Source organism: Opisthorchis viverrini (genome assembly GCF_000715545.1).
Source record: "Opisthorchis viverrini unplaced genomic scaffold opera_v5_155, whole genome shotgun sequence".
NCBI classification, from domain to species: domain Eukaryota; kingdom Metazoa; phylum Platyhelminthes; class Trematoda; order Opisthorchiida; family Opisthorchiidae; genus Opisthorchis; species Opisthorchis viverrini.
The window spans coordinates 364,860-385,575 of NW_008751811.1; the positions used below are offsets into that span (position 1 = coordinate 364,860).

Sequence of the window (20,716 nt, forward strand, 5' to 3'; positions counted from 1 at the left end):
CACAGTACAGTATTTCAGTGCTGTACAAGAGGTAAGATAGAACATTCGCCTTGTAGACGTGCAACTAGATATCAATTCGCAGGAACCTCCACACTCGATTATCGATTTTGACAAAATCCAGGCTTGCCTTGGAAATACAGAGTCCCTGTTAGCGGTCGACGGCCAAATCAGTAGAGGCAGCAGAAGTTCGTGCAGAGATCTACGAATTCTTCCAGTCCTGATGCGCAGGGTGTTGGGGACACTATCTGATGCAGGTCGATGCAGAACGTCTGCTTCATGTTTATGTTAAGGCCAAACTGCATGACACTAGTTGGAAACTTCCCAGCTAACCGCTGCAGTTCATCATGTGTATATGCGAACAACACAGTCCGCGAACGTGAAAATGTGGATCTTGGTCTGGTGGGCCTAAATTTATCACACTAAAACGTTTATTATTAAGGGGACGTCCTTCAGGCCGGCGTTTGAACTGTACACCAGCATCGTCGTTCATGAAAGCTGCAATCCCATAAGTTTTTAGATGGAGACTGAAGAGAGCGGGGACGAGGAAGCACTCCGGCCTTAGTCCAATGAGGATTTCGAATTTCTCTAAAGTCGACCTTCGTCTTCGCATTCGTTGTCATATAGGCTTCGAATGAGGTTGATGAATTTTGACGGGCAACCGTATTTGGAAAGGACTGCTAATAATACTTCTCACTTGACGGAGTCGAAGGCCTTTATGAAGTCTATAAAGAGGGCACAGATCGACTGGCGAACGGAACTTTCGTTGAAACTGTCTTAACGCAAATAACCGGTCAGGTGTGCTTCGATCATTTCAGCCATCAGGCGATAGAACACCGCCCGTACCAGAAGCTTTCCCGCGCAGTTCATCGGACTGAATCTGCAGTAAACACGTGAAGTCTTGGTTCCATTCCCTTTGCACAGTGCCTTCAAATTCCGGTGGAACTCCACTTCATCAATTGTAGAAATGCATTCTCTAGAGTCGGACTACCAAACGTGGATAGTTCTGCTGCAAGCAATACTTCACCAGCTGCCTTGCTATTCTGCAATCGCATTTTCGCCTGCCATGTCTCTTCGACAGTTAGAGTAAGATCCATGGGCAGTTTCAACCCTAGACGAGGCAGTCCAGTGGTCACTCGTCTGTTCAATAGTTTGTTGGTGTGCTAGAGATCCCCTATTTCTGCAGGTGAGGTCCCTTTCAGTCACGCGTCAGCATCCTGGAGAGTTTGGGTCGGTTTGATGTTCGGCCTTAGATGATTTTCAACCGGTCTTAAAACTGTTGCCGCCGAGCAGCAAACTCATCGAACGGCTAACTTCATTTTCCCGAGTTATGCGGTTGAGTTGCCAAGTCAGGTCATTTCCAACATCCTTTAGCTGCTAGTTCTTGACCTCGTTGTTCCAATAGGAAAGAGATTCGACAAGCACTTCGTTCTTTTTAGCTAGCTGTTTTATAAGCCGACTATTGTCTTCAAATGATCCAGTTTAATTTCTATCCAGAGCTAGCATCACAAAGACTTCCTAAGTTAGCCAACCGTGTTTCGCTGAGGGCCGCATCAACAATTCCGTGTCTCCCCAGTCCCATTTCAACCAAGACTATCAGCCTCACAAGACGGCCGACATGATTACCGATCCAGAGTAAAATTAGGGCGATTGGTTTGCACGACAATCAAAATCACTCAGTGTGAAAAGCAGCAGCCTTGGATTGTCAGTGAACGACGTTTTCCTTCCATACACTCATAATCACTGCCGCGACCTTCAAAATGTAAACGATGAAATCTCCCCATATTATCCTACTTCATCGAAAGGTGCAAACTACCAGCCTGTGATCGATCGATAGAATTCACTGGGGAACTCAATAAATAAACGTGACTAAAACAATCTTCACAGACGTTAACAACGGTATCACTTTAGGAAAGCAAGCAGTATAGCCAATCAACGAACCTGTAGCAAGGACGCCAAAAGTCCCCCGCGTACCCAACGCAGGCAAACGTGCAAAGGCTCCAAAAAGGCTAGCAACTGAACCACAGCAAGACGGCTGACCGAACTTTCAAACCAATCTCGCGGGACATAGCCTTCGATTTTGAGGAGAACAAGGAGCAAAGATCCGAACACGCTCAAGAATCCAGCGAATTGGAACAAATTGAACAATAACAGATAGATCGTCAGTGGGTGTTTGAGCACTGAAAAGGACCGTTGAAAAACGGGGTGCGTTTTATGTTTTGAGGCACGAAAATTAGTGCCTAGGACAGCGAAGCCCTTAAAGATCCCTCCATTAGGGTCAAAAAATTTTTATCAATCCGAAAGATCATTGATACTCATGAGGAGAACTAGTCGATGGACAAATAGTAGTGCAGCGTGTGAACGTGAAAGTGAAAACACGCAATATCATGAAAATACTTCCGTGCTTCAAACATTACTCAAACATACCAGAAGATCGTCAACAAGCATACTTTAGATAAGAATTCGACATAAATGATGATGCATTTGAAACTTAATGATAATGCACGAGACAGTAGAGGCCGTATCAAAGCGTACGACTTAGTAAGTAGTATTGCAGGATACAAATGACCAACCAACCTTTCAGAAACGCTTCCCACTCTTCCTCCATTTCAATTGCTCTCATTTCAGCATTGTGTAACTCCTGTCAGTCAGCGAGGAAGAGAGAAGATAGGTTAGGAGAACACAGTTGATCTGCTCCTAAACAGAACAAGGCACGGTTTGATGGGCAGGCATTATAGTTCTATCAACAAAAAGGTGATCTGATGTTCTAAAGCTGCCAGAACGGCGCCGGAAGGAGGAAGGGTGAAAAAACATCACACTACTTCACATACCTTAAATTATGCAAATTAATCCACCAACTGACTCAAATGTAACCTTGAAATCAAGGCGCACCGGGACTGTGAATTGCCCTTACATATGATACTGCTCCAATAGCTAACAGAGTGCGAATACGTGACCGAAGAAGGTTCTGACTAGGCAAGAAGATCAAGGTTCTGCGCGCCGCCGAAGGATCGATAAGACTCGTACTCTTATTACGACGTGTGTTTGACTGCTTGTGGATAGAAGAACCACTGGAGGATCTCTTAAGGCATACTAATCTCGTATCACACCTGTTGACAGGAGTGGTCTATTTCTTCGAGAGAGAGAGATATGCAAACAATTCAGAGATTCCGAAATCGTACTTCCCATTTCTGTGACAGGCAGTTAGTTCGGTCGGAAATTATCCTACAGCCAACCGAACTGTTGCCCAAGATATTCACCTCAGCGGTCCAGTCGTTCAATTTTCTAGGGATTAAGGGATCATTTTGACCTTTGATGGCTTCAATGAGCTTCTGAAGACTCGTTGTGTTGATCGGCTAAAAAAGCTTCCGGACATTTTCTACATTCATCTCCGACCATTTATTCAGTTGCTTGGACCACCCAGGATACTCAGTTTGTATATACCTTCAGTACATATAGTGTCCGCTAGTGCGCCCAGTTGGGCTGAGGCGCGAGCAAGGTCATCGTCTTACTTCAAGATTGAACGTACAACAGACAGAAGCACCAGTATCATGTATGGTCTCGGAGATATCATTCCAATGACACCTGGCGTGCGAAATCGGATCCACTGGCAGGCACCGGAAAAAATTAGTCGTTAGCCTGCTCGACTTAAGGATTACTGAGCTCATCAGTGTCCCGACAGGATGTACAAATTTTGAGGAGACTCGACAAATTCAAGGGAAATAGATGTCGACAGGTGCACATGTAGTCCAAAAGGAAAGGCACATAGCAATTGAATTATAGCACTGCTAATTGTTGCAGGTGTGGGTGCCCTGACAGTATCTCAGTCCACGTACAAACATGAATTGCACATATGCAAATAAACTCATGCCACATCGGCTATCGCGTGGTGCCCATCCGGATCGCTTTAATTGCTGCATACAGCTGGACGGATAAGCAAAAATAGGCTACTGCTGACACCTCCCCCGAGACGACTCAGTGATTAGAGCGAAAATTTACTCACTAAAATGTCCGTGGTTCGGACCCAACCTCTGCCTCTCGACTTCTGTTTAGGCTTGGGTAACCTAGCAGTATCCTAGCCTCGTGCTTCGTTCGGGTGGCATGGCAGGTAGGCACCGAAAAAGTGTTACAGCTGTTCCCAGAAATTATCTGTGAGCGAAATCACCAAGGATCGAAATGGAGCGACTAAATTTAAATAAAATGAACGCCTCGACCGAAAGGCCGAATATTTCGAAAAACAGCTACTGTGGCGGCCAGCTGGCATTCATCTGGAGCTTACAGCTGACGTAGAACCCTGGACGGTGAACGTAGAGTCCCCTATGGTCTCGGATGTTTACGAGTGCCTATGATCTCTCAAGCGTCACCGAACTTTTGGTATGGGTGACCTCTAACTCGCATTGTTCAAAAATGGGGATGAAGTCCTCAGTCAGCACCTGTCTGATCTGTTTGTCTGCATTTGGGAAAAGGAGACTGTCCCAGACAACTGTGAACAGTTGGTTATAGTGCCCGTTTTCAAAACACGGGCTTGTGATGAGTGTGGTAACCACAGGGGGATCAGCTTGCTCCCAGTCGTAACGACACTGTTGGTGTCATCACCTTATGGCGGCTCGTGAAACACTAACTCGAGAGCCCCAAACGGGATTCCTGCGGGTAGGTGTTGCGTCGACCAACTCTTCACACTCCGTCAGGTGCTAAAACAACGTCATACATACATATAACCCATAATTTTAGCATCACTGGATTTCCAAGACGTATTCGACTCGGTCGACCGGTCTGTTCTCCTTGACATGCTTTTCCATCACGGAACAACTCATATATTTGTGAACATAAGAAGTTCTTTGTATTTTCGAACTTCTGGACGTGAGGGTATACGGAGAGCTCTCTAAAAGCTTCCGTACACAAAAAGGTGTTCGGCAGGAGTGCTTACTGTCTCCATACCCATTTAATTTCGTGATCAATGAGATAATGAAACGAACGCTAGAATCTTCAAAACCCCGGTGTTCAAATAGCCTCTGAAGAAAACTTCGTTGATCTGGAATATGCAGACGACATCATTCTCATCTTCAAAGAGATAAACAAGATGCAAGTGTTTTTGGATGAACTGACGAATGTCATCCAGTTCTGTAGTATGCATTTTGTACCCGCAGAGTGTAAGGTAATCCAGTAACTGACCACGTCACTAACAATCAAGGGGTAGGCACTTGAAATTAGGAAGCGTCCTACGTACCTTGGAGGTTGTATTAGTTCTGACTGTAGTGTGACAGATAAGGCCAATGCACAAATCTGCAAGGATCGGGTCGCGTGTGCTAATTTGATACACATATGGCGTCAAAGCCGTGTATCAGGCTACGGTGCGGAATGCCTTGTTGTATGGCTGTGAGGTTTGGCTGTTCGAGCAGTGGAACTGACACGTCTTTGGGTGTTGGACAAAGTTGTCCCAGGACCATAGCTCGTGCGGGTTGATGCCGGAGAATCCGTAATAAGGCAATCGGAATGTGAGTTTTCAATTGTGACGGGAACTTCCATTGAATAATGCGTCCAGTACAGGGAGCTGAGTTGGTTAGGCCATGTTGTACGTATGCCGAACCATCATCTGCCGAAAACAGTGCTGTTTTCCGTGCCCAGTTCAGAGTGGTGGAGATGGAGAGGTGGCCAACCCTTGAGCTGGAAGAGGGGCATAAGAGATTGCGAAACGTCTGGTGCTGTCGGTGCAACTCGCTTTCAAGGATAGAGACCGCGTGATCCACACTGCGCCTGGATATGCGCTGCAAAATATGGCTGCTAATCTACATCGATTGCGTTATTGTTGTCATTTTCTATCCAAACTATGTGGGTGAGTGTCTGGAAGCGTAGGCAACTCGGAATGGTTGTATGAGGGTAGCACTAAATTCCCCCTGTTTACCTTTATTCTTTTCTTCACAACGAGGCTACCGAATAAATCACGATTGCACGGCAGCGGAGTATCAGTCGTGCTGTCCATGGTGATGATAATGACCCGATGGAAACACAGCAGTGTCAAGCTTACCTACTTGAACGCTCATGCCAACCGCGACCACAACGATATCCGAGTACTTATCTCGTTGTGAAAGAGCACCTATAGGGTCACAAAAGCCGTCACCAACTGAACGAGACAGTTCACCAGATTTCAAAGCAGGTTTTTTCCGGCGAAACTGTCACAAGATGGGAGCCAAAGAAAAACCTCAAGAGCCTTAGGCAGGTGTAAATCGCCACGAAGATTGCCACTTGACAAGTCACACAACGAAGAGTGGTGACAAAGGGCACTCAGGTTTTGCAACTGGCTCATCAACGTGGCCGCCAACAGATCGACAGTAGGTGTCCCTACCCTCCGGGCTTCCTCTGTCAATAAACATGGATGGCTTTGTTGTAATAGCGAAAAACAGCGAAGAAAAGGGGCATCCCGATCAAAGCAACAGTATCCAAAAAGGTGGAATCCATTCAGTCCATGTGAAAGACACTTTTTAAGGATAAAAGTCCTATAAAAGAAGAGTACAGATTCCGACAAGCATACGGAGACTATGTTTTGGCACTCAGAATGGACCATTTGATATGCGGGTTCAAACACTATGATGTGGATACATGTGACTAACCAAACAATCTGCGCTTGAATTGAAGTGAAGGGATAAACTATCCGACAAAAACGTCGCACAGGAAAAAGATGATGGATGCGTCCTAGTGCATGATCCTGACAGTACACCGTTCGCCTCAGGAAAAATATCTGCACAATTTTGGACAAAACCGTAGTTAGCCTATCAACTTGCCCTTTCCTCCTTTGTTGGGCGAATAACTTTGACCTTGACGTTGCCCTCCGTCTCATCACCAGGGGGTTCTTCGTCCGATGCATCGAACTGGTACAAATCAAAGTCCAGGTGTGCCCATGGAAGTTTTTCAGACTGAATTGTTAACCTGGGCCAGGCATCCTTCAATTCCTTGCGTAGTCTGATCAGGATAGCTCGTCCGGTAACCGTGTATCGACTTTGCTACAAAAATGAAAAAAAAAACATTAAGAAACAAAGCACAGTTAAAAGTTCATTCCTATGGGTAACCGGTCCCTAAAATGAGTAAGATAGTAGAATAACTGGAATCAGAAACCAATAACGACTCGCTCAGGCATAGTGATCTGCTGGATCATGGGAGAGTTTAATGAAGTTGTATATTTCCAGGAAATTAAGACCTCTTCCAAATATAATCGAACTGCTTAAGTAATAAGAACTATGAATTCTCTTACATAGTACTATATGGGAGGTGTTTGAGGTTTAAGAAGTTAAATAACTTTATAGAATTCGTCCGCAAGGGTCTTCATGCGTAGCATGGTATCTTGGAGACGCAGAAACATCCATCACTGACTTGGCAATTAGAGTTACCTGAGCCACCAGTCATGAGATCATCTGGTTTGTGGCTGCCGGGGCTCTTCGTATTGTATGCTTGTCCTGAAAACAGTACAGAGCTAGTTGAGACAAGCTCAGACATTCGTACTAAGCGCTGGATTATATGACGAGACAGATGATCATGTTTAGACTGAGCATTGGACAAGTGCCTGTCCAGATTTTGGCCAGCCACTCCGTGATGATTAGTACCAATAGGATAATACTGGGCATTGTCAGCCCTACCTGTCATGTGAACTGCAGGAAACAGAAGAGCTGAGAAAATGCAGGTGTCGATTTTCTGTTGACTACATTAATAGATACAAGAAGAGATGATAAGTGCCGTTTGAGAATACTGATTTTCTTCAATTCTGGCCTATTCATTGCTTAGTTGACTCGACGCCCATTTGAAAAAAGAGTCCATTCGGTCAGTAAGCCAGGTGGAGGCCTAGTCTTGCAACATGCATTTGCTTTTGTTCGAATGTGTGTCTCCCGGAGGTTGGCAAATGATGAAAACTAACCGTCTTTAGTTACTTACAAAGTTCTGGTGTTTTACGGTTGCAAGCACGGAAGACAAGATAGCCATTCAAGTTTGCGCCCACACGCGTCACTCTTCAGAGATAAAACATATTGTTGTAGTAAATCATAGCAGGTGTTATGCTTCAGGCTGACAAGAACGGGAGGGTAACTGACAGTGCCCATGGTTCCCGCTGTACTTGACAATTAACACTGAAGCACAACTGTTAAATGGCGTTTACCTATAGTTCCTGGAATTGAATTACAGCCATCATTTTACTGTGCTTCAGATATGGGAAACACACCACATGCAACTTCCAACTCACTTTGGCAACTATGGGCAGATAATAATCTAGCCGAAAACGGTACTGCTCGCGCCCGTGTGCACCATTGCCGACGGCTGCGAATGTCAGCGACTCATCAGTGATATCCACCGCCACATCCTACATAAGTCAGCCGATGATTACAGATAAAACTCACTTCTGCATCTCCAAGTTGAACGGATAAGAACACATGGGTCTCGTTTTGACCCCATTTTACAAAGGGATGCCGGGTCACTGGAGTATCACCCATTCTGAACTGAAACGAACAGCACTAAATGATAAAGGTATGTAAGGAACTTCTGAACGACCGCGAAATCAAAAAGATACAGCGAGACGCGTTTAAGCTATTGTTTATCCATCGCTAAAGCCGCCAGATAATTATTAATCGCGAAAGGCTCGGTAGAATATAGCCTATGTGAACGTTTTTCCTCGGAACTCCTCACTGATCTGTGTATCGACGAGTTCGCTTTTTACACCCTCCTTCACAATTGAACATAGGCCAGTTCGCGCAATGACGATGTCTCTCATTATGGCCAAGAAACGTTCGCCAGCTAATTGTCAGCCTCGGCGAGTAGATCGATCGCCACCCGATCAACAGCCAAGTTCGCTAGTATGCACCGACCCGGGCACAATTACTTACAGCCAACAATGCTTGTGAACGTTAGAAGTAGCATGACTTGCCCTCCAACTGTTGCGTCAAACAAGTCGCGCTTTAGGAAGACGTTATATACAGTCGGATCTGTCTACTTTTTGCGCGAAATAGACGAGTCAGACGAGTAGTCCTCATTCCATCAAAAGGAAGGTATTCGGATTGGCTTGAATGATCTCGTTCCCTATTTCGGTTTCTCATGAACTCAGAGCCTATAGAGCGCTTGTACATCGATTACTCAAGATTAACAATAATAATAACAATCGTTCAGCTGTAACACCTTTCGGTGTCTAGCTACCATGCCACCCGAAGGAAGCATGGGAACTGGGATACCGCCAGGTTGCCCAAGCCCAGACACGAGAAGTCGATATGCAGAGGTCGGGGTCGAACAGCGGACCTTCTGGTCAGTGAATTTGCACTCTAACCACTGAATCCTCTCATTCCCCCCCCCCGTCAGGATTCTACACTACTACTACTACTCACTGCTGCACTTCCCTGGTACTCTTACCCAACTGATCGAGTGGAGCTGCCTAGCTAGTGAGCCATACGTTTAGTGTCAATTCTTCTATACAGTCTGGGTGTGAACGACGATCAACGCGGATAGCGTAAACAACTCCGAAAACTTGTGCCGGTTTGAGACCCGACTGGATTAACTACCAAAGGCAGTGGCATCAAAATTTGAGCATCGTTGTGAATGAGTTTATGGAGCAGCAGTCAAGCTTAGCGCATTTGTTCGCATACAGACATGTGGTAAGGTATGCAGTAGTGACTTTCACCTGAACTCCTATCGAGCGCATATGTCGACTCCTCCAGAACACTGAAACGCATGTATGGGGTGCGACGTACATTGTTCTTTGCCATTATACAGAGAAGCATAGCTTATCGGCAAATTGTACACGGTGCCGGAAATATGATAATTACACTAACAGAATAATGGTGGTCGATGCTGGTGGTCTTTGCACACTGAGGAAGGTTGCCAGGTGTGGATCGCAGAGTCCTGTGGCAATTAGTGTGCGCTTGTCTATCAGATGAAAAACGAACCCGAATTTTATCTACAATGGTGAGGTTAATAACATTTCACATCTTATAAGAAACCAGTGACATACAAAACAACAGGAATGCAACACAAAACCAGGGTACAGGAGTAAAAAGTAGAGGTGATTCTGAAAACCATTTATTCTGGGAGTTTCAAATATAAAAATCGTAGTTAATTGTCCGCGCTAGAAAGCTTTGCAATGAGCTTCTTCAGTACAGAACGCTTGGAAAGAACCGAGCTGCTGACAGATTCTGAGGCCACGCTATCCAGCATGAGTGCTGATCCCTTCGTTTCGAACAAGTTCTTGCAGAGGATTTCCAAAAACACAATAACATATAAGCCACAATCCCAACTATTTCTTTGTTTTGCTACATTCGTCTGCAATACTGTTCTCAGACCACTTCTGTCACAGTGTTCTGCCATTGCGTCAGCTATCTTCAACGCACAACCATAGTTTCCTTCGGATGGTAGTGAGTCTAAATGGTATGACTTTTCATGCGTTGGGGACATTACTAATAAGGACCAGTGAGTACCACCCGAACTCGTAGTAGATAAGGAGTCGTTTATTGCGTAAAAAATCCAATCAATGTGCTTGCAGTTCAAGGAATCCAAAACCATTGCGACAGAGCGCGCATCAGCCAACTTCACAATTTGAGTGACCGCAGGATCAACAAGCAAAACGTTATCAACAGTAGCCAATAAAGTACGCCTCAAATATTCCATAGCGAACTGAATGATATTATCATTGACCCACTCCCCTTCGTTAAGGGTCACTAGGTCCTCGTCACGAAGCAAACAATCGTGAAAATCAAGAATAATTCCCATTGACCGAGCCAACGATTGAAGTACGGCGTTTTCCGGAGGATAATGAGTAATCAGCTCTTGAGGACAATGGCACGCTGGTGAAGATCAATGAAGGAATAAACAATCAGAGAGGAACAAGTCTACGTTAACCACCATAACAAACTACTCAAGTTGGCGTCAGTCGCCGTGAATTTAGTAAAGCGCTTGGAAAAAAGCAATACTCTTTGGACTGCCCATCCTTTCGGTGTATAGCTGTCGTGAAATTCAAAGGAAATACGTCAGTCTATATATGATCACGATAGAAGAGGTGGAAATCGAGTTGGGTTTCAACCAGAGACCTTCCAGTCAATGGATCTACGCCCCAACCATTGGGTTATCTCGATGACATTTGCAGGGATGATGTAGGTAGGTTAATTGAGCGGGTTATTTTATTGTTAAGCTGGATGCCATTAATGATGCGCCTGAAAGGGCATTCTTCGTGTTAAATAAAAGCAATAAATTCTCGGTACTTTCAGACACTATATCTATTCCACTGTCCTGGTCACAATGTCGCTTTAGGGTAACCAGTGCTGAATACCTGACTAGACTTGTCTTCCCAAGCTAAGAACTTCCACGGCAACCTCAACATGAAATACCATGCGGTTAGATAGCTAAATCCATTTCCCTTAATGATTAACAGATGCGCGTAGAATTTTTCAAAGAGAAAAGCCCCCAATCCCGCTTGTCTTGCGATTCTTTTGGACCTTAACATGCACAAAAACAGGGCAGCACATGGTGGTTCGCAGGCCATTCGTCATCTCTGAATAACCATTCCGCCATGAAAACACTGCACGTCACCCTAGTATGGCGGCTTGTGCACCCTCACAACCCGTTTGGCTATATCGTGAAACTTAGTTGCGACATAGAATCTCTCAAACTAGATTGGTCAGTGGGTCAAAGGCTTGACAGTCCTTGGTCCTTCAGGTTGGAACATCTATTGCGAGATGGCTCAGTGATTAGAGCGCGAATTTACTTACCGGAAGGTCCGTGGTTCGGACCCGACCTCTGCCTTTCGACTTCCCCGCTTGGGCAACTTGGCATTATCCCAATCCTCATGCCTCCTCCGGGTGCCATGGTAGTTAGGCACCGAAAGAGTGCTACAGCTGAACGATTTTTAAACAAATTCTTGACCAGCGCCACTCCTTCAGACGTCCCACGTTGATCGTTTTTCTTAGTATGAAAGCCGCTTTTGATTCTGCTGATCGTCGGAAACTTTGGCAGTGTGCGGCGATCAAAGGTGTTCCTTCCAAGTTTATATCCCTTATGAGGGCACTGTATTCGAACTCCTGTGGGCTCACACGAAAATACGGGAAGCTCTCGCCTGAGTTCACCACGTCCAGTAGTGTAAGACAAAGCTGCCTCTCCAACTTCTCTTCTTCAACTTTGTTATTAATGTGCTGCTTGAAATTTCCCTGCCTGCATCCGAAACCTCAGGAGTTCAAGTGCTCCCGGGACGTTCGCTCACACACATTGAGTATGCGAATGATACTGCTCTTTTTGGTTCAGATTATTCCCCCAATAATAGTAATATTGTTCAGCTGTAGCACCCTTTCGGTGCCTAACTGCCATTCCACCCAAAGGAAGCACGAAGGCTGGGATACTGCCACGTTGCCCGAGCCTAGACAGGGGGAGTCGAGGAATGGAGGTCAGGTTCGAACCACGGACCTTCAGGTCAGTAAATTCACGCTCTAACCAGTGAGCCATCTCACCCCATCCTTCCAAAATGCAAGCGAGTTTAAATAACCTAAATAACTCTTCCCTACGGTTCGGCAAGCACCTCATCCCTGCAAAGTGTAAAAAGCTGCTACGATACTGGGTGGGGTCAAACCTAAACCTTGTGCTTGCAGACGAGCTAATCGACGTAGTAGATAAATATGATTACATGGGCAGCTGCATACGTACCGGCAGACTGGCTGGAGATGGAATTACCTCTCGAATCGGGAAGGCCAGAGCAGCTTTCACCAACATCCGACACCTATGGGGTCGACGTGACATCGGTTTGTGTATGAATGGTAGAGTTTACGCTGTGGTTGTGCGACGCAAACTGACTTATGGACCAGACACGTGGCCTCTACGCGCAGAAGACATACAGAAGATGTCAGTAGTTGAATATCGATGCCTCCAAAGCATTGATTACGTCTGTTAGGAGGCACTCCTCCTACGAACATATTGCTCACATTTATCTCCCTATATTTCAGCCTTTCATTGGACTGTTTGTTCCATTCCATTCCTGATTCTTCTAATCTCGATATTGGCTGTTCAGTTGCCGCAGTATAATTTCCTCAAGGCTTTTTGTCTTCTCAATTTCGTGTGTAACTGACAAGGTTGATCGACTGATTAGTAGAGAACATAACACTGGCGACGGGAACCCTTCACGAACCCAAGAATGTCAATTTCAGCTGAGGATTTGAAATCAATCCTTCAACAACAACAAGCGCAATTTGAACCATCTCAATTGCGACTTATCCAGTCTCTCACTTAAGTCATCAATCTCCAAACTTCAGTTTCATCTCAAAGTGGTAGTTCGCTATCCTTTGCGGATTCCAGTGCTGCAACTATAACTGAATTTCACTATGAGCCAGCATCTGGCCTCACCTTTGATTCGTGGTACAGCCGTTGGGAGGATACATTCTTGAATGAGTTCACCGGCAAAGATGATGCGTGGAAATCCCGTCTCTTGGTACGGAAACTTGGAACCCTCGAACATGACCGGTTCACCAACTTTATCCTTCCACAACACTCAAAAGATTTGACTTTCGCGCAGACGGCGGAACAACTTCGCGAAATTTTTGGTGACCAACATTCACTTTTTAATGTCCGATACAACTGTCTCAAGTTGGCCAAGCGTGAGGCCGACGATTACGTTACTTTTGCCGGTATCGTTAATCGCGAATGTGAGAAATTCCAACTGCAATCGCTTACAGAAGATCAGTTCAAATGCCTTATTTTTGTCGCTGGACTTCAATCTTCTCAGGAATCAGATATTCGCACGCGATTGCTATCCAAACTTGAGCACGAAAAAGACATTACTGTGAAAGACCTCACCACAGAATGCCAGCGCTTGCGCAATCTCAAACATGATACCGCAATGGTACAGCAAAAGTCGCGATCGCCTATTTCCAGCAGCGTCATGACATTGAAGCGAACCGCTGTCACTCCTGGAAAAAAGCCACCAACATCATGTTGGTCATGTGGTGAATGGCATTATGCACGTTTTTGTCCATTCAAGAAACATCAGTGCCAAGCATGCCATCGTTGGGGCCATAAAGAAGGCTTTTGCCGTACCCACAATGCCAAATCACCATTAAACCCAAAGAACGATAACAGTCCGATGAAAGACTCAATCAAAAGGCGGACGTACAAGCAACGAATACAATCCAATTCTCTGTTTGCTACGTTTCAAGTTGAATTTGAATCCCGCAGGAAATACATAACAGTTTCCATCAACAATTTCCCGATCCGTTTGCAGCTTGACACAGCTTCGGATATTACATTAATATCACGTTCAGTTTGGGAATCAATTGGGAAACCTGTTTTATCCTCCACGAACCATCGGGCCAAAAGCGCCTCTGGCAGCACTTTAAAACTAACAGGCAAGTTGTCTTGTGATGTGTTATTCAACAATGTGCACTTCTCAGGAACGTGCTATCTCACCGATTGTCCGAAATTAAACATACTCGGACTCGATTGGATCGAGAAACTTGACCTTTTCCGTGTACCTTTATCATCTGTGTGCAGTACTCTGAAATTTTCATCCTCCTCAGACATTGCAGAACACTTTACTAACACACTGAAGACAAAATTCAACGATGTCTTCCAAAGTGGCCTTGGATGCTGTACCAAAACCAAGGCAAGCCTCAAACTCCAACCTGCTTCCACACCAATTTTCAGACCGAAGCGTCCCGTGCCATTTGCTGCTCTCGCAACTGTGGAGAATGAACTTGTTCGTCTCCAGCAATCCGGAGTTATCCAGCCAGTAAACCATTCATCATGGGCAGCTCCCATTGTTGTCATCAAAAAAGCAAATGGCAAGGTGCGCATATGTGCTGATTATTCCACTGGATTAAACGCCGTGTTAGACTCTCACCAATATCCATTGCCGGTACCAGAAGATTTGTTCACCAAGCTCAATGGTGGAAGATGTTTCGCAAAACTGGATCTTGCTGATGCTTACCTTCAGATAGAAGTCTCTGATGACTCCAAAGAACTTCTGACAATTAACACACATCGCGGTTTGTTTCAATTTAACCGTTTGCCATTTGGGGTAAAATCTGCACCAGCAATATTTCAACAAACAATGGATGCCATGCTAAACGGTCTATCAGGAGTTGCTGCTTATTTGGATGACATCATTCTTACAGGTTCTAGTCAAGAAGAACTTCTGCATCGTTTACATTGCGTACTCGAACGGATTCAACAATATGGTTTTCGTCTACGTGCAGAGAAGTGCGCATTTTTTCTCACTTCTATCAAATATCTTGGATTTATTTTTGACGAACATGGTCGTCATCCAGACCCAGAAAATATTTCTGCCATACAACAAATGTCAGCACCGACGAATTTAGCAACCTTGCGCTCCTTTCTCGGTTTAGTAAGCCATTACAGTTCATTTTTGCCAGACATGCACCGTGTCCGTGAACCACTTAATCATCTTCTAAAAAAGGATGTGCCTTGGAACTGGTCACATCAGTGCCAGTCCGCTTTTGACAAAGTAAAGTCATTTCTCAGCTCTGATCTACTACTCACACATTACAATCCAGCCCTGGACATTACTGTTGTTTCAGACGCATCCAACTATGGTATTGGAGCTGTCATCTCTCACGTTTTCCCCGACGGAAACGAAAAAGCAATTGCCCACGCAGCTAGATCCCTAACAGTTACCGAGCGCAATTATGGTCAAATTGAAAAAGAAGCTTTAGCAATAATCTTCGCCATCAAGAAGTTCCACAAAATGCACTATGGACGTCAGTTCACGCTCATCACTGACCATAAGCCCCTTCTCGCCGTTTTCGGATCCAAGAAAGGCATTCCTGTTTACACAGCCAACCGTTTGCAACGTTGGGCTACAATGCTTTTGGGCTATGACTTCTCCATCAAGCACCAGTCTACTGATGCTATTGGCCAAGCTAATGCATTATCAAGACTCGTGGATTCTCAACGTCAACAACCCGAGGATGCTGTTGTTGCCTCGATAACGGTGGAACCAGAAGTTAACGCAGTGCTTGCTACTACAATTCGTGCACTCCCAGTTACTTCCCCCATGGTTCGCGACGCCACTCCTCGTGATCCGTTACTTCAAAATGTACTCCATTTTCACCACACAAATTGGCCTGCAGTACGTTCCGATAAACAACTTCAACCGTTCTACCAACGTCGATCCTCACTTTCCGAGGTTGACGGTTGTTTACTCTTCGCAGAACGAGTAATTGTGCCCCCGAAATTACGGAGTGATGTCCTCAAACAATTTCATTTTGGACATCCCGGTATTAACCGCATGAAGGCGCTAACACGTAGTTATGTCTACTGGCCGAGCATGGATAAGCAGTTAGAAGAACTTGTACGCAAGTGCTCCAAATGCCAACTATCTGCGAAATCCCCTCGAAAAACAGAATTATGTTCATGGCCTGTCCCAGAAACTCCATGGTCACGAATTCATGTTGATTTTGCGGGACCAATCAACGGCCAACAATATCTCATCCTAGTAGATGCTTATAGCAAATGGCCAGAAGTGTTCAGCATGAACCATATTACTGCTGAGGCTACCATTTCAAAACTACAACATGTGTTTAGCCACTTCGGAGTTCCAAATATCATTGTTTCCGACAACGGCAGTGCATTCACTTCCGCTAAATTTTCCGATTTCTGTCAAGAAAATGCCATACAACACGTGCGATCACCACCATTTCATCCACAATCAAATGGCCAAGTGGAAAGATTTGTGGACACTTTCAAACGCGCACTCCAAAAACTCAAAGGGGAGGGGACCACCCCGGAAATCATCGAGACATTTCTGCTGAGTTACAGGGCGACACCAAATGTTAACGCTCCACATGGTAAGTCCCCGGCGGAGGTACTTATGAACCGGAAGGTCCGCTTACCCGTTGACGTCATCCGTCCAACACCACATTCGCCAACCGGTAGAAACATAAATATGGAAGTTCAGTTCAACCGACATCACGGTGCTGCAAAGAACATATTTATACCCGGCCAATCTGTGCTAGCGAAAGACTATCGTGGTGGCGCGGAAAAGTGGACACAAGGCATAATTGTGCGCCGGGCCGGAAGAGTTGTCTATGAGGTAAATGTAGGCTCCTCTATCTGGGTCCGTCATGCCAATCAGCTACACGCTTCCTATCTTCCAGCGGCACCTACACTCGACCCTGTTCTTCCACTGGAGATTCTTCTCGACACATTTGGGTTAGCTCAAAAGCCAAAATCTCCAGAGCCGATGAATGAACCAGAAATTTTCAAAAGTTGTACACCCAGAAGATGGACCGACCAGGATCAGAAGCCTTGTCACACGAATGCAACTGAACCCACAACTTCAGTCTTGCGAACAATGACTTCAAAGGGGAGGCGTTAGGAGGCACTCTCCTACGACCCTGATCGACTGATTAGTAGAGAACATAACAACGTCTGATGGAAATATCGGATTAGTAATGCTGAGGTAGGCCAGATGGTCTATCGAAGAAGGAACTCTCCCGCGATAGATGAATTACTCACGCTTCATAGGCTACGCTGGTTAAGAAAAGTACTCCGTATGCCAGCAGACCGCCTGCCTCGTAGAGCTCGTTTCGCTGATCTCTGTGCTAAATAGAAGCGACCGAAAGGTGGACACTGTATGACCTGGCAACGAAGTATGTAAACGTTAACCGGTAAACCTAGTCGGACCAACAAGTGTCGCCTCCCCGGATGGGGACCACGGGACTCAACTCTATAGTTAATGCCGCTGAAAGAAATGGTCCAATCTCGCAGCCAGTGGCGCTCATGAATTAAAGCTATCGCCTCCAATGCGTACTCGACTCACGAATCAACTAACTATGCCATCGCCTCCAAGGCCTGGCAGTATACCTAGCATTTTCCGACGTTCAGGTGGTCGAAACTGCAGAGCTGGAACCATTGTGCCTATCGTACACAGATGACAGCTGATAAATTGAGCGATTGATTGATTGGGTGATGGGACCAACCATTCTCCAAAGTGTTCAGATCTTCGTTCAAGACGATAATTCCGTGAATGAATTGAGATCCCACATTTTTGGAGCGAATCTCACTAACGTACGCCCTCCTCAAACCTGTTGACCGGCTTATCTGAAACAGGGTTCAATTGTTCTTCGTTTCCGGGGGCGAGATGTTTGTGATTAGAGCGCCAATTTACTGATCGGAAGGTCCGTGGTTCGAATCCGACCATTACCTCTCGGTTTCCCATGTCTAGATTTGGACAACCTGGCTGTATCCCGGCCCTCGTGCTTCCTTCTGGTGGCATGGCGGTTAGGCACCGAAAGGGTGGTTTCTCGCTGCAAATCCTTTCTCCATTTCCAGGGCTTTTATGATAAATAATTGCTCTGCCAGTCCTGAGGTTTTTCGATATTCTGTGCTTGAGGGATCTGTGCGCACTATCACAATCGTTTGATGTTATCGTCTTCCTGGCTTTAACCAAACTTGATGATAATTACGAGATTTAGTGTTCATTGAGGTGTGCTAGCGACCTCAAAAGCCGCGAGAATGGCTTCTTTAACCTTTCTCGTCGTCATCCAAGTCGCCATTACAACAGTCGCACCTGTCGAGCTCTGTAAGCTTCTCAGCCAACCTAACTCGATATTGCTCAGCTACAGAGACACTCTGAAGGTGATGAACAGTGGCTTCGCATCAACCAGACTGTTCTGGAGGGAAAGTAAATAGGTATATGTACCCCCACAACGCCATGACCGGAGTTAAGTGGTGTGCTCCAAAATGAACGACAATCTTGTACCCGTTCTCCACCGGTAGTTGGTTGCCACATGGTCAAACTGAAGGCACAGCTGGTTCGCATACAGACTAGACAACATATGACTAGACAGAAGGGCGTGAAAGAGATCGCGAAGGGTTTAAGGGTTGTTGATGTGGTACACCCCTAAGGACGGGGTCCCCATGACTCCTCCTGTTCTTGGCTGAGGATATTGTGAAAAATGACCGCGGACAGACGTCAGCGGCGTTCGTGCTGCCAGATTCTTTCCAGAATGTCTGACTGAACATTTGGAGGTGTACGCATGTCAGAATGTTTACGCTAGGCCAGCAAATGGTCCCCTCCCTAACTCATTTTTTCTCTTCCGTTAATTCTAAGGCTTTCAATATAATTAGACGAACTTTATCGTTGTACAGCAATGGAGCACCAGCATGAACACTAAGGTTTCTGTCTCTGGTGATGAGTAGGAGGAAGAGGACAAAAGGTGGTACTTTTGGATGAACTGACCAAAGTCATTCCCTTCTTTAGTGTGTGCCTGTCATGAATATTCTTTGTGCTCACATTATCGTTTCGTATTAACCTTCGCCTTTATTTTCAGCTTATGTAGTCTATTCTTAGACAAGTAAAGCGCTATTCTGTCTACACCATTCATTCTTGTTCTCGCGCTCAATCAGAATCCCAGAAACGTTTGGAAGGTTCGGAACCAATGATTCCAACGCGTTGTTGCGTCTGGGGAATTAGGATCTGCGTCGAAACACTTGGGTCGCAGCAACGGTTCCATGGTATTCTTAGACAAGTAAAGCGCTATTCTGTCTACACCATTCATTCTTGTTCTCGCGCTCAATCAGAATCCCAGAAACGTTTGGAAGGTTCGGAACCAATGATTCCAACGCGTTGTTGCGTCTGGGGAATTAGGATCTGCGTCGAAACACTTGGGTCGCAGCAACGGTTCCATGGTATTCTTAGACAAGTAAAGCGCTATTCTGTCTACACCATTCATTCTTGTTCTCGCGCTCAATCAGAATCCCAGAAACGTTTGGAAGGTTCGGAACCAATGATTCCAACGCGTTGTTGCGTCTGGGGAATTAGGATCTGCGTCGAAACACTTGGGTCGCAGCAACGGTTCCATGGTATTCTTAGACAAGTAAAGCGCTATTCTGTCTACACCATTCATTCTTGTTCTCGCGCTCAATCAGAATCCCAGAAACGTTTGGAAGGTTCGGAACCAATGATTCCAACGCGTTGTTGCGTCTGGGGAATTAGGATCTGCGTCGAAACACTTGGGTCGCAGCAACGGTTCCATGGTATTCTTAGACAAGTAAAGCGCTATTCTGTCTACACCATTCATTCTTGTTCTCGCGCTCAATCAGAATCCCAGAAACGTTTGGAAGGTTCGGAACCAATGATTCCAACGCGTTGTTGCGTCTGGGGAATTAGGATCTGCGTCGAAACACTTGGGTCGCAGCAACGGTTCCATGGTATTCTTAGACAAGTAAAGCGCTATTCTGTCTACACCATTCATTCTTGTTCTCGCGCTCAATCAGAATCCCAGAAACGTTTGGAAGGTTCGGAACCAATGATTCCAACGCGTTGTTGCGTCTGGGGAATTAGGATCTGCGTCGAAACACTTGGGTCGCAGCAACGGTTCCATGGTATTCTTAGACAAGTAAAGCGCTATTCTGTCTACACCATTCATTCTTGTTCTCGCGCTCAATCAGAATCCCAGAAACGTTTGGAAGGTTCGGAACCAATGATTCCAACGCGTTGTTGCGTCTGGGGAATTAGGATCTGCGTCGAAACACTTGGGTCGCAGCAACGGTTCCATGGTATTCTTAGACAAGTAAAGCGCTATTCTGTCTACACCATTCATTCTTGTTCTCGCGCTCAATCAGAATCCCAGAAACGTTTGGAAGGTTCGGAACCAATGATTCCAACGCGTTGTTGCGTCTGGGGAATTAGGATCTGCGTCGAAACACTTGGGTCGCAGCAACGGTTCCATGGTATTCTTAGACAAGTAAAGCGCTATTC

At 45.6% G+C, this 20,716-nt stretch overlaps 3 protein-coding genes across 3 annotated transcripts; 1 reads left to right on the forward strand and 2 right to left on the reverse strand.

Moving 5' to 3' along the window:
- Nucleotides 1–5,529: 5,529 nt before the first annotated feature.
- T265_07007 (hypothetical protein) lies at nt 5,530–11,908 on the forward strand (the record flags this gene model as incomplete). The annotated part of the gene is made up of 3 exons (XM_009172428.1): nt 5,530–5,735; nt 9,139–9,270; nt 11,671–11,908. 3 exons carry the CDS (start codon nt 5,530–5,532, stop codon nt 11,906–11,908), a joined length of 576 nt encoding a protein of 191 aa, XP_009170692.1.
- T265_07008 (hypothetical protein) lies at nt 6,768–8,468 on the reverse strand (the record flags this gene model as incomplete). The annotated part of the gene is made up of 3 exons (XM_009172429.1): nt 6,768–6,995; nt 8,222–8,338; nt 8,376–8,468. 3 exons carry the CDS (start codon nt 8,466–8,468, stop codon nt 6,768–6,770), a joined length of 438 nt encoding a protein of 145 aa, XP_009170693.1.
- Nucleotides 10,075–10,817, reverse strand: T265_07009 (hypothetical protein; the record flags this gene model as incomplete). The annotated part of the gene is made up of 1 exon (XM_009172430.1): nt 10,075–10,817. One exon carries the CDS (start codon nt 10,726–10,728, stop codon nt 10,075–10,077), a length of 654 nt encoding a protein of 217 aa, XP_009170694.1.
- Nucleotides 11,909–20,716: the final 8,808 nt, after the last annotated feature.